The sequence below is a fragment of the Hyperoodon ampullatus genome (assembly GCF_949752795.1).
Source record: "Hyperoodon ampullatus genome assembly, chromosome: 2".
Lineage (NCBI taxonomy): Eukaryota > Metazoa > Chordata > Mammalia > Artiodactyla > Ziphiidae > Hyperoodon > Hyperoodon ampullatus.
Window position 1 is genome coordinate 162,051,603 of NC_136915.1, and position 14,840 is coordinate 162,066,442.

General features: G+C 45.6%; 1 protein-coding gene across 1 annotated transcript in view; it reads right to left on the reverse strand.

The window, feature by feature from the left end:
• TOR3A (torsin family 3 member A) overlaps nt 1-10,858 on the reverse strand; it is a gene marked incomplete at its 5' end in the record, with an annotated part of 34,857 nt that extends 23,999 nt beyond the window's left edge. Inside the window, 4 exons of the mRNA XM_079696856.1 lie at nt 6,703-6,881; nt 8,496-8,761; nt 9,358-9,471; nt 10,594-10,858. Of these exons, the coding sequence (XP_079552982.1) occupies nt 6,703-6,881; nt 8,496-8,761; nt 9,358-9,471; nt 10,594-10,858 (824 nt within the window). The remainder of the gene's footprint in view (nt 1-6,702; nt 6,882-8,495; nt 8,762-9,357; nt 9,472-10,593) is intronic.
• Between the last annotated feature and the right edge of the window lie 3,982 nt (nt 10,859-14,840).

A 14,840-nucleotide genomic window follows, 5' to 3' on the forward strand; every position in this document is an offset into this window, starting at 1 on the left:
GGCAGAAGTAAATGAAATAAAGACGAAGAAAACAGTAGAAAAGATCAATGAAACTAAAAGCTGGTTCTTTGAAAAGATAAACAAAATTGATAAGCCTTTAGCTAGACTCATCAAGAAAAAAAGGGAGAGGACTCAAATCAATGAAATTAGAAATGAAAAAGGAGAAGTTACAACGGACACTGCAGAAATGCAAACCATCATAAGAGACTACTACCAGCAACTCTATGCCAATAAAATGGACAACCTGGAAGAAATGGACAAATTCTTGAAAGGTATAACCTTCCAAGACTGAACCAGGAAGACACAGAAAATATGAACAGACCAATCACAAGTAATGAAATTGAAACTGTGATTAAAAATCTTCCAACAAACAAAAGTCCGGGACCAGATGGCTTCGCATGTGAATTCTATCAACCATTTAGAAAAGACCTAACACCCATCCTTCTCAAACTCTTCCAAAAAATTGCAGAGGAAGGAACACTCCCAAACTCATTCTACGAGGCCACCATCATCCTGATACCAAAACCAGACAAAGATACTACAAAAAAGAAAATTACAGACCAATATCACTGATGAATATAGTTGCAAAAATCCTCAACAAAATACTAGAAAACAGAATCCAACAACACATTAAAAGGATCATACACCATGATCAAGTGGGATTTATCCCAGGGATGCAAGGATTCTTCAATACACACAAATCAATCAATGTGATACACCATGTTAACAAACTGAAGAATAAAAGCCATATGATCATCTCAATAGAGCAGAAAAAGCTTTTGACAAAATTCACCACCCATTTATGATAAAAACTCTCCAGAAAGTGGGCATAGAGGGAACCTACCTCAACATAATAAAGGCCATATATGACAAACCCACAGCAAACATCATTCTTAGGTGAAAAACTGAAACCATTTCCTCTAAGATCAGGAACAAGACAAGGATGTCCACTCTTGCCACTATTATTCAACATAGTTTTGGAAGTCCTAGCTACAGCAGTCAGAGAAGAAAAAGAAATAAAAGGAATACAAATTGGAAAAGAAGAAGCAAAACTGTCACTGTTTGCAGATGACATGATACTATACATAGAGAATCCTAAAGATGCCACCAGAAAACTACTAGAGCTAATCAATGAATTTGGTAAAGTTGCAGGATACAAAATTAATGTGCAGAAATAGCTTGCACACCTATACACTATCAACGAAAGATCAGAAAGAGAAATTAAGGAAACAATCCCATTCAACACTGCAACAAAAACAATAAAATATCTAGGAATAAACCAACCTAGGGAGGTAAAAGACCTGTACTCAGAAAACTATAAGACACTGATGAAAGAAATCAAAGATGACACAGACAGATGGAAAAATATGTCATGTCCTTGGATTGGAAGACTCAATATTGTGAAAATGACTATCCTACCCAAAACAATCTACAGATTCAATGCAATCCCTATCAAATTACCAATGGCATTTCTTACAGAACTAGAACAAAACGTCTTAAAATTTGCATGGAGACACAAAAGACCCCGAATAGCCAAAGCAATCTTGAGGGAAAAAAACGGAGCTGGAGGAATCAGACTTTGACTTCAGAGTATACGATGAAGCTACAGTAATCAAGACAATATGGTATTGGCACAAAAACAGAAATACAGATCAATGGAACAGGACAGAAAGCCCAGAGATAAACCCACACACCTATGGTCAACTAATCTATGACAAAGGAGGCAAGGATATACAATGGAGAAAAGACAGTCTCTTCAATCAGTGGTGCTGGGAAAACTGGACAGCCACATGTAAAAGAATGAAATTAGAACACTCCCTAATACCATACACAAAAATAAACTCAAAATGGATTAAAGGGGCTTCCCTGGTGGCGCAGTGGTTGAGAGTCCGTCTGCCGATGCAGGGGACACGGGTTCGTGCCCCAGGTCTGGGAAGATCCCACATGCCGCGGAGCGGCTAAGCCCGTGAGCCATGGCCACTGAGCCTGCGCGTCCAGAGCCTGGGCTCCGCAGCGGGAGAGGCCACAACAGTGAGAGGCCCACGTACCACAAAAACAAAACAAAACAAAATGGATTAAAGACCTAAATGTAAGACTGGACTCCATAAACCTCTTAGAGGAAAACATAGGAATAACACTGTTTGACATAATTCCCAGCAAGATCTTTTTTGACCTATCTCCTAGAGTAATGGAAATAAAAACAAAAATAAACAAATGGGACCTAATGAAACTTAAAAGCTTTTGCACAGCAAAGGAAACTATAAACAAGACGAAAGGCAACCCTCAGATTGGGAGAAAATACTTGCAAATGAAATCAATGGACAAATGATTAATCTCCAAAATATATGAACAGCTCATACAGCTCAATATTAAAAAAACAAAAATCCAAAAATGGGCAGAAGACCTAAATAGACATTTTTTCAAAGAAGACAGACAGATGGCCAAGCGGCACATGAAAAGCTGCTCAACAGCACTAATTATTAGAGAAATGCAAATCAAAACTACAATGAGGTATCACCTCACACCAGTTAGAATGGGCATCATCAGAAAATCTACAAACAACAAATGCTGGAGAGGGTGTGGAGAAAAGGGAACACTCTTGCACTGTTGGTGGGAATGTAAATTGATACAGCCACGGTGGAGAACAGTATGGAGGTTCCTTAAAAAACTAAAAATAGAATTACCATATGACCCAGCAATCCCACTACTGGGCATATACCCAGAGAAAACAATAATTCAAAAAGACACATGCACCCTGATATTCACTGCAGCACTATTTACAACAGTCAGGTCATGGAAGCAACCTAAATGCCCATCAGCAGATGAGTGGATAAAGAAGATGTGGCACATATATACAATGGAATATTACTCAGCCATAAAAAGGAACGAAATTGGGTCATTTATAGAGATGTAGATGTACCTAGAGACTGTCATACAGAGTGAAGTAAGTCAGAAAGAGAAAAACAAATATTGTATATTAACGCATATATATGGAATCTAGAAAAATGGTACAGATGAACCGGTTTGCAAGGCAGAAACAGAGACATAGAAGTAGAGAACAAACGTACAGACACCAAGGGGGGAAAGCAGTGGAGGGGTGGGGTGGGGTGGGATGAATTGGGAGATTGGGATTGACACATATACACTAATATGTATAAAATAGATAACACGGGGTCTACTCTTCATTGCAGTGTGCGGTCTTGCATTGTGGTGGCTTGTCTTGTTGTGGAGCACGGGCTCTAGGTGCACGGGCTTCAGTAGCTATGGCACATGGGCTCAGTTGTTGTGGCTCATGGGCTCTAGAGCGCAGGCTCAGTAGTTGTGGCGCATGGGCTTAGTTGCTCCGTGGCATGTGGGATCTTCCCAGACCGGGGCTTGACCCCGTGTCCCCTGCATTGTCAGGCGGATTCTTAACCACTGCACCACCAGGGAAGCCCCCCCATTTTCGCCACTTTTATTCAACATAGGTTTTGGAAGTCCTAACCATGGCAATGAGAGAAGAAAAAGATATAAAAAGAAAAGGAATTCAAATTGGAAAAGAAGTAAAACCATCACTGTTTGCAGATTACATGATACGATACACAGAAAATCCTAAAGATGCTACCAGAAAACTACTAGAGCTCATCAATGAATTTGGTAAAGTGACAGGATACAAAATTAATACACAGAAATCTGTTGCATTTCTATACACTAACAACAAAAGATCAGAAAGGGAAGTTAAAGAAACAATCCCATTTACCATTGCATCAAAAAGAATAAAATACCTAGGAATAAACTTACTTAAGGAGCCAAAAGACCTGTACTCCAAAAACTGTAAGATGCTGATAAAGAAATCAAAGATGACACAAACAGATGTAAAGATATACCATGTTCTTATATTAGAAGGATCAATATTGTCAAAACGCCTATACTACCCATGGCAATCTACAGATTCAATGCAATCCCTATCAAATTATTGTACCAATGGCATTTTTTCACAGAAATAGAACAAAAAATTTTATAATTTGTATGGAGACACAGAAGACCCCAAATAGCCAAAGCAATCTTAAGAAAGAATAACAGAGATGGAGGAATCAGGATCCCTGCCTTCAGACTATACTACAAAGCTACAGTCATCAAAACAGTATGGTACTGGCACAAAAACAAATATAGATCAATGGAACAGGATAGAAAGCCCAGAGATAAACTCATGCACCTAAATGTCCATCAACAGAGGGTTGGATAAAGAAGATGTGGTACATATATACAGTGGAATATTACTCATCCATTAAAGAATGAAATAATGGATGGAGCTGGAGATTATCATACTAAGTGAAGTAAGTCAGACAGAGAAAGACAAATATCATATAATATCACTTATATGTGGAATCAAAAAAAAATGATGCAAATGAACTTATTACAAAACAGAAACAGATTCACAGACTTAGAGAATAAACTTATGGTTACCAAAGGAGAAAGGTGGGGGGGGCATAAACCGGGAGCTTGGGATTGATATATACACACTACTATATTTAAAATAGATAACCAACAAGGACCTATTGTATAGCACAAGGTACTATGCTCAATATTGTGTAATAACCTAAAGGGAAAAGAATTTGAAAAAGGATAGATACATGTATATGTATAACTGAATCACTTTGCTGTACACCTGAAACTAATACAATATTGTTAATCAACTATACTCTAAAAGAAAATTAAAAATTTTAAAAAATGGTTTAAAGACTTGAACTTAAGACCTGAAACCATAAAATTCCTAGAAGAAAACATAGGTGGTAAGTTACTTAACATTGGTCTTAGCAAATATTTTTTGGATTTGACACCAAAAGCTAAGGCAACAAAATCAAAATAAACAAGTGGGACTACATCAAACCAAAAAGCTCCTGCACAGCAAAGGAAGCCATCAACAAAACAAAAAGGCAGGGATTTCACTGAGGTCCAGTGGTTAAGACTCTGTGCTCCCAATGTAGGGGGCCCAGGTTCGATCCCTGGTCAGGGAACTTGATCCCGCATGCTGCAACTAACAGCCCACATGCCGCAACTAAAAGAGCTAGCATGCCACACCTAAAGATCCTGCACGCAGCAACGAAGATCCTGTGTGGCACAACTAAGACCCAGTGTGGCCAAATAAATAAATAAATAAATAAAACAAAACAAAACAAAACAGCAACCTATTGAATGGGAGAAAATATTTGCAAATCACATATCTGATAAGGGGTTAGTGTCCAAAATATATAAAGAACTCATACAACTCAATAGCAAAAAAATAATCCAATTAAAAAATGGGCAGATCTGAATTGACATTTTTCCAAAGAAAACATACAAGTGGCCAACAGGTAGACAAAAAGGTGCTCAACATCACTAATCATGGGGGATATTATGGAAATCATAACAGGCATGGATACCACCTCATACCTCTTAGGATGGCTATCATTAAATAGACAAGAAATAACCAGTGCTGGTAAGGCTGTGGAGAAAAGGGAACCCTTGTGTATCATTGGTGGGAATATAAATTGGTGCAACCACTATGGAAAACAGTATGGAGGTTCCTCAAAAAATTAAAAATACATCTACTATATGATCCAGCAATTCCACTTCCGGGCATTTAGCCAAAGATAATGAAAACACTAACTTGAAAAGATATCTGCACTCCCATGTTCACTGCAGCATTATTCACAATAGCCAAGATAAGAAATAACCTGTGTCCATCAACAGATGAATGGATAAAGAAAAAAATGTATATGTGTGTGTGTGTATACATACATACATACATATGCACACACACACATTTTTTTCTATATCCATTCATCTGTTGATGGACACAGGTTTTTTATATATATATATATATATATATATATGAATATTATTCAGCCATAAAAAGGAAGGAACTCTTGCTACTTGCAACAACATGGATGGACCTTGAAGGCATTATGCTGAGTGAAATAGGTCAGACAGAGAAAGACAAGACAAATACTGTACAAACTTCAAGTAATAAATAAGTCATGGGGATGTAATGTACAGCATGGTGGCTTTAGTAAATAATACTGTAGTGCATATTTGGAAGTTGCTAAGAGAGTACATATTAAAAGTTCTCATCACAACAACAAAAAGGTTTTGTAACTAGTATGCTGACAGATGTTAACTAGACTTACTGTGATCACCTCACAATATAAACAAATAGCTAATCACGTTGTCCACCTGAAACTAATATGTCAATTATACCTCAATTAAAAAAGAACACAATGTCCTTCTAAGAGGGGGCTCCCAGTGTCCCTCCCTCAGGAGGCTATGTACTAACTGGGGAGTCTGAGGGGAGCCTCCCCATCCTAAGAGAACCATGGACGAGGTCAGATGAGGGACAGCTTGTCCTCCCCAGGCTGGTCCTGGGAGCTAGTTAGCTGGCCTGGGCTGGGGGAGGGGATGTCAGAGCCCTTCAGAAGTGCTTGGCAGAATCAAGGCAGGAGCAGGGAGACCTAAGGCTCTCCGCCCCTGCTGCCACCCAGTCAGCTGGGCTTCTGTTTTCTCTCCCGGAGTTTGTGTTGGTCTCCCTTGTGGAAAAGGGTGGGCAGCATAGGAGAGTGTGGAAGCCCTCCACCGCTGGCTTACAGGCCAAGTAACAGCTCCCAGGCCTGGTACACACAGCACCTGGACAGGGTTCTCCCTCCCCCCACCCAGTCCTCCTGACTTTTGTTGCCCAGACCTTACCTGAGAAAAAGAAAGATGGTTCTCGGGGACTTGGCCCTCGGGTTCTCGGGGGCCTGGCGTTCCAGGTGTGGCCTGAGGGCCTCTAGCAGTCCTGAGTGCAGCTTCTCAGCCTCATCTAAAATGAACAGGGTCTGGTGGCAGTGCTCCTGCGTCTTCCTGATCTGGCCTGCCAGCTGCTCCTGCACAGAATACAGGGAGCTGCTGAGGTGCAGTGGGAGGCACCTTCTAGCCCTGAGGACCCTGGTGAGGCACTGGTTTCCCCAGGACGCCTGCAACGGATCACCTGGAGCTGGGTTCCACCGCAGAACCACCAATCCAAACCTCTGGGGGTGGAGCTAGGGCATCTGCCTCTAATGAGCTTCCCAGGTGATTCTCCTGTGCCCTGAGGTTTGAAAGCCAACTAGGTGGAGCCAGCCTGGGGAAAGGGAGAGGGACCTTGGGAAGTGGCCCCAGCCATGCTCCCTCCCCTTCAGGATGAGGTTGCCTCCCAGAACTAACCCTAACTCACCCTCCCCAGGAATAGGATTCAGGCTCTCACAGGGGGGTGATAGGCAGAGATAGGCTTAAATGCCCACAGGTGCCGTCTTGAACTCCAAGCACAGCACCCGCTGGCACCAGGCTGGGCTCTCAGGGAAGAACCCAGGGGAGGACCTGTTTGGGACCCAGCCAACTCAAAACTGGGGTTCCCCACCCCAGGCAGGATAGTAAGCCCTCTAGTGAAAAGATGCTGCTCTACAGGGTTCAGGAGAACAGGGCCAGCTCCTGCCCCAGGGTGGGGTGTTTTAGCAGAGCCCACACTCACCATCCACCTCTAGCCTTCCTGGATTCTGACTTCAGCCCCGTCTCCCCATAGTGTATGTGAGAGGACGGGCAGGGTATGAGAGAGAGTACACACGTCGATTTTCATAGTGGGGAAGCTGAGATTCACAGCTGTTTTACTGCAAAGCCAGCCAGTTCTTTCTGGGAAGGCCTGGCTGACCAGCTGCCTGCCCTCAGAACACGTTAGCCTACCCCTGCCCTCCCGGGCTGCACTGAAAGATTGCCAGGCAATCTGTGCTCAAAGGCTTACATAATCTTCCCAGGTTAACACACTCCAGATATTGGAACTAAAAGCCAAAGGTAGACACAGCCACCTCTGTCATGCTGCAATGGGGTTTGGTCATCGTCTGGCTAACATGTCTGAATGGAACCCAAAATAGCAGAGCAGCAGAGACACTTTCTGCCCTCCACTTGTTGACATATAATGAGTAGTTTGGGGAAGACATGGAAAAATCACTTACGATAAGCCTGTTTAAAAAAACAGTGGAATATGCAACTTTCTGTCCAATATAATTACAGTGACATAAAAGAGCGCAGGGGAACGGCCTGAAGGAAGTACACCAAAATGCTAACTGTGGTGGTGTCCGTGTGGGGAGATCATGATAAAGTTTTTGCTTTCTCTGTTCCACACTTCCTGAGGCACTTCCACAACTCCTGCGACAGAGAAAATCAACACACGAAGTCTCTGGTTAAGCTCAGTGTCTGGCCTCTCCTGTATGGCTGGGAGGGCGACAGCTCGGGACGAAGAGCGTTTGGGACATCACTCTTTCCTCCACGTATTCAGGGCCTCATCTGTGTGGAGTGGATGCCTCTGTGGGTTACAGGTTCCCTCACAACGGCGCCCCTGTCCTCCAACCGCCACAGCCAGGGCTGGCTTCAGCCCCCCTCCCAGCACAGGGGCCTGCGCCTCAGCTGCCGGAGCCTCAGCTGGGCTCAGCCCTGCTGGCCCAGCTCCCCGGCACGGCCGGCCTCACCTGGTACAGGTCCACATACTTGTGGTGAGGGAAGTGCAACGTGGCGATGAACACCTTGACACAGTCGCTCCTCAGCCCGTCCCGGTACAGGTTCTCTGCCAGCATCCGCGCCACGAAGTTCTTGCCTGTGCCAGACCAGCCGTGGAACGACAGAGCCAGGGCCTTGTCTGGCCGGGGCAGCTCCAAGTAGCCTCTGGCTGCTGTCAGGACCAGCTCCTGGGCCAGGTGCTGGCCGTGCAGGCGCACGCGCAGGTCCGCCTCTAGGCCTAGGGCCAGGAAAGAGCCATGCTAAGAGGTGCCCACAGGTGCGTCCCCACCAGGCTTGGCGATAGCCGAGAGACTGAGCACTGATAGACTGAGCATAGACTGAGCGTCTATGAGGTGGGAGCCATCCTGTTTGGTGGCCTCAGGACAAGAAGCCACTGGGCAGACATTACAGCGGAAGAGATTCAGGGCTATTTTCTGAAGAGTTTGAGAAATCAAGGTTGACTTCACCCTTTCTGAAGGTCCTGAAGACACCCCAGAAGGGTTGGCAGAATCCTATCCGGATAAGGAAGTTGCTCCCACCCAGAAGTTTCAGGACCCCCTAAATATTTTATGGAGACACCCTCATTTTATTCATTCTAAATCAATTCAGCAAACACCTACTGGAGGCAGCTAGTGTGTGCAAAGCCCTCCTCCAAGGCTTTCCTTCCTCTCAGCCTTGAGGTTGCAGGGTTTCGATCAGGAGCCGTGGTGGAGACAGGGAGGGTGTGCTGCCAGCTGTGGGCAGGCTGAGGTTGGGTCCCTTCACCCTAGCATTTTCCTGAATTGCCTCCCCTCCCCACAGATTCCTGGGCCTTAGGGCCATGTAAGGTCCAACCTGTGAAGTTATTGATGATCCTGCAGTCCCCACTGTCACAACAGTCCTGGAAGCGGCAGTACCAGGTGGTCAGGATATCCAGGTACTGCTGGCCCAACAGGGGAAGGCTCCAGCCTGGAAAAGGAGGAGCTGTGAGATAGGGACGGAGCCCAGGGCCCAGGGAGAGCTGAGCACCGCCTCCCTTCTCCCGTCCTCTCTCCAGAGCCACTCCCCGCTGCTCTGCCCTGGGCCTTCCGTGTGCCGCCCTAGGGAATGGGCACAAATGGGCACCTCCGGCTATGAGGAAGTAGATGGCCTTGCTATATACAGATGCAGCTCCAGCTGCAGCAAAAGCTCGGTTTACTCAACAAATAAGCCTTAAGCATTTGTGCCAGACGTGTAAGAAACCCAAGCCCTGCCTGCAAGGAGTTTGGAGCCTAGGAAGGAGACACACAGTAACTGGTGATTATCATTCTTCCTTCTTGCTTTGGATTGCAGAATCATCTGATCACGGCCAACCCCAAGTGTCTCAATTCTTTGATCAAATGTCAATTTGAATATGCCCAGCATTAGCAAAAACGAAACAAAAACCATTCACTGGAATTTAGAACTCTCGATTTAAATGGAAGATGTTTCTAGCACCACTGCAGCATTACCATTACAGTACTATTACAGGACCTAGAAATAACGGCATCGACTGCAAGGAGCTTCAGAGATCACTGGGTCGTGACAACCCTGCCTCACAATTTGTCAGTGACAGAGAATAAATCAGAACTCAGGTCCGGTGGACTCATAGCCCAGCCTCCGCCGCCATAAGCAGCAAAGGGGAAGAAGGTACTTGGGGTGTATCCAACCGGGGACTTTCCTTAAAGCCATCAAGAAGGTGGGCAAGGGCAGCTCCTTGGAATAATGCCAGGGCAGGTTCGGAGACAGCAAGGAAGTGTGAGCCGTCTGGAAGAGTCAAGAACGGGCGACATGGGGAAGCGCAGCCAGGCCCACGCGTATGCACTAGGGCGCTGCGCCAGGGCTGGGAACGAGGGCAGTGACGGGCCTTCCTGGTCCCGCAGAGGCTCCCTGCCCTCAGCCTGGCCCAAAGGCTGGGCGGAATAGCAAAGCCGGCGGCTAAGGCGCCCGCCTGGAGACCCCGATCACAATGGCCCAGGGCAGGCGTGAGGCTCTGACCTCCGTGCCCGGATTCCATCGTGCCTCGCGCACCCAGCCCGCGCTCTCCCGCCCTCCTGAGCCGGCGGGTCTTACCCAGGGGCCGCGCCGGCGCCTCCTCATCCTGCCTGCATCCCTCGGGCCACACGCGGCAGCTGAAGAGAGCCCAGTAGCGTCTGCAGAGGGCGCCGGCCGCCCTCAGCCGCTCCCGCAGGCCCTGGAAGGCCGGCCAGGACCCGGCCGAGCCCGCCTCCTCGGCACCCTCCCTCGGCCTCGCGCTGCCGCCGTGTCCCCACGTGCCCGGGGGCGGCAGCAGCAGCAGGAGCAGTAGCCAGGGCGGACTCCGCGGCCCGCGACTCATGGCCGGATCCGCAGCCGACCCCTCCGCCGCCCGTCCTCCACGGCCCTTTCCAGCCCTCGGTGGGCGGGCGGACGCCGGCACTTCCGAGGCCCGGATTGGCCGGGGATTGGCCGGGGATTGGCGTTGCCACGGGAACCGCAGTTGGGCAGAGCTCGCCTCCCATGTGACCCAGGGCGAGCCAGACGCCGGCCGGGAACCGAAACCCGGACGGTGCACCCCGGAGGGCATCCCGAGGCCGCTTGCAGGCGCCGCCCACCCACCGGGGACTCGCTGCCAGGCAGCAAGCAGTCTCTTCTGGGTGATTGTGGTTGCAAAGAAGTTGAAGTCAGGCCTTAAGATGGCCACTGTCAGTAATCACCCAGATAATTTTGGGCAGCTCTGGTGGCCCATCTGAGGCCTACCTAACATGGGCACCCACTTGTGCCCTGTCTCGTGTCTGCAGATCAACTTCTTGCCAACCTGTTAGACAAAGTCGGGCAACCATCTCACCCAGGAGCTTGAGTTGGCCAGGGCAGTCAGCCCGGGCGTGGCTCCTCTACAAAGGGAAATGAAACAGAGCAGCAAATCATCAGCAGGTTTCCACAGCTGGAGTCCACCAAAAGCAAGAGGAAGCTGGTGGGCTTCAGTCTGGAGATATTTGGGTTTTGGAAGCTCCCAGAGTCATGGGAAAATCACGAGGTCTCATATCAATGTTATCATAGCCCATTAAAAACAAGTTAGGCCGAGTACTGGGTGCACTTCCTTGGCTTTAAGTTTGCAACTTTCAAATGCTTGTGGCTGTGAGCTGCTTCTCAGACACCACTGGCAAAAGACCTGCGAGGCTCTTTCCTGGGACTCTGTTCTCATAACCTGAGCAGGTAACAAGGTCGCTAGATTTTGGAAGAGCTTAATGCATTTTTCAAAATCACCTGAGTTATTGAAGCCACTGGCCTAAGAGCCATCTTGTCCTAGGAAGAAACTGCTGTCTCGAAATCAGGGGACTTGACTAATTTCATAGGCTCAGTGGCTTTGAGGCTGGCCTCCCCATACAATAAGGTGAATCCTAGCACCAGATGTGTCACAGCCAAATTGATTCATATGTTCATTCCAGTCTCTTAGATAACACTCAATGCCAGGTCTGTTCCTTCCTCAAGAGCTCACCAAATGTGCTCCTGCCTTTAATTCAAACAGCAATAGAGAAAGAAAAAGACTTACAAAAACAATTAACAAAATGGCAATAAGAATATACATATTGATAATTTACAAAAGAGGAAAGAAAAAAAAAGACAAACAGCTGCATATATCAGATAAGCACCTGTGTGAGGATACCAAGGAAGTGAAATTGAAAAGCTACATTATGCATGCATATTGTATGTTTTAGGCATTCAGAGTGATGTCAGAACTGAACTCAAACCTTCCACAGAGCAGTCGCTAGTACACCAGTGCTGAGTTATTGCAATCAAGCTCGTGAAACCCTTGGAAGGACAGTTAACAAGGAACACACCATTATGCTTATTTGGAAATTGAAAACATTAACTCATTCAATAAATGTTGTTTGAGCATGAATGGCAATCTAGTATAGTGATTAACTGAATGGCCCCTTTTCTGACATGTCACTTTGGGTGTTACTTAACTGTTCTATGCCTCAGTTTCCCCACCTCTAAGATGGGGATAATAAAATGGTCACTTCATAGGCATGCTGTGAGGGCTAATGAACTTATTCAGTTCTACATTAACCTTTATTATTGTAAATGGCCCCACCTTGGAGGAGACTGGATGGTCTACACAGGAGGCTTTGGAAGACTTTATTTACACTTGTGAACTTCACAGGTGAATTTATGGTGATAAAATTACTAGTATTTACCCTGGCTTCTTTTAAAAAAAAATCCATGTTTTAAGACTGTGGAAATAATTCTCTACTGGTAACTTTCATGTAGGTCTGCTAATTTTTGAGATTGGATTTTTATTTGGATTTCACATTTCATGGTAAATAAAGCAGGTAGCTTGGAAGTTCTTGGACAATTTGATTTCAAGACATCTTTTTCCTGAAAGAGTAAACTTTTTTTTTTTTAAACCAGATCAGTCCCACATAGAAACAATGAATCCAAACACCAGTTTTTAGCTAAGCCTCTACTTCAAGTAAATTGCTAATATTTCATTCTCAGTGCTTGGAAGCTACTGGTTGTAACTCTAGGAGCAAGATCTCATAGATGATGGGGACATCTAGAGGCTTTTGTGAAAACTACGGGTAGCTTTGATTCCTTAGCAAGCAAACTCAGTGCTACTCATGAAAGGCCCAAGGACCAGTGGCCCTGGCATTGCCCTGGAGCTTGTTAGAAATGCAAACTCAGGCCCCAAACCTACTAAATCAAAATGTGCATTTTAGCACAGTCTTTCAAAGAGAAAATGGGCACACAGCACCTTTATTGAGGTCATCTGAATGGGACCTAGCTTAGCAATTAGACAACTTCCCTACCCCGCTGAAGGCCGTCGGAACACCATCCGCCTTGAAAACAACCTCTGGGTAAAAATCAAGTCTTTATCTCCAAATAAATTTGGCATGTAAAAAGCAAACTCTGAAAAGATAAAATGAATGTTTCACAGCTAATCTATAAGACAATGGCTCCTTTAACGTCTATGAAGTAGGGCAACTGAAGCATCACAGTGGGCTGAGACTTCCTCTCAAGAGGCAGGGCACACCTGATGAAAACCAAGGAAACCCCTGAAGGGTTATTTCTGGTGACCCAGGTACTGAAAACAGAATACAGGCCCAGGAAGCTCTGTATCTTCCACACATACGGCTTTGCATTTCTGGAGTCAGGGGTTCTACACACACCACATGTCAAGCCTGGATTGATCTCCCCTTCTTCCCCAAGGTAGGTCTGCCTACCTCTCACTCTCAACCTCCTGTGAGTCTTTCCTGCTCCTTATTTCCACTCTAATTCACACGACTCCTGAGGCATTTGGTACTTCACAAGTAGTCTCTTCTGCTAGGACTATGGGCTCCTTGAAGGAAGGGACAGTCATTATCATCTTGATGGCCTCCAGCACAAGGCCCAAATGTCTACTGAAGACCAATACTTTACACACTGTGACTTCATTCTCTAATTCCCTCGCATTTATAAAGCGGCTTATCTTACAGAATTCACCCATGCTAAACCAGTGGTTATGACCATTCTTGTCCATTTTACAAAATGAGGGCTGCTAAAAATCAGTTTTTATAGGCAGATACAGTGGGTAAAAATGAGCCCATAACAGAACCTCTCCCTCCCTACTCCCAGCTGCCTTTTCAGGCTTTAATACTGGTCTTTCTGGTATGCTTGAGAAGAAAATGAAGCCTGAAATCTCTCCTGGAAAATGATCATATGAGGTGAGTCAGCGAGGAACCTGTTAACTAGGCTTTAGCCTCCCTTTGGTATTCAAGTACAAGTGACAAAAACTGGCACAAACATAAATGCTACAAATCAAGTAAAAATCTTGAGAACTCTGCTCAGTTGTCTGGTTGAGGTGTATGATGCTGCCTTTCCATTTCAAAATTTAAAAGTCTGGGTGTCCTAAGAATTATATAATCAGGGCAGCTGGTCTTTTCTTCCAGGCCTCTATGATACTGTGCTGACAAGTTCTTTGGGATTCATAATTCTTTCTCTCTAAAGAAGCTGCAAGAAAGAAGTTAACTATTAAATAAACAAAAAGCACCTAAGAATTATCCTACTGAAATTCTCGGTTCAGTCACAACCTGATATGGGCCTTCTGAAGACCAGTGAGAAGTGTAAAGGTCTTATCCATAGATTCTGTGAAACAATCCCTGTGGAAGTTTATGGGGATGCAGAAGATGTAATCTTCTGTCCCCTAACAAAACAGGAAACTGGAACTGAAAACAGTGGAAGTATCCCGAGCCGGGGTGGGGAGGTGGGGAAAGAATGAGGAAAAGATGGTACATCAGTACTTATTAAAATCTTTATTCATTTTCTTTCTTTCAGAATTGAAACCCATAGAACACATA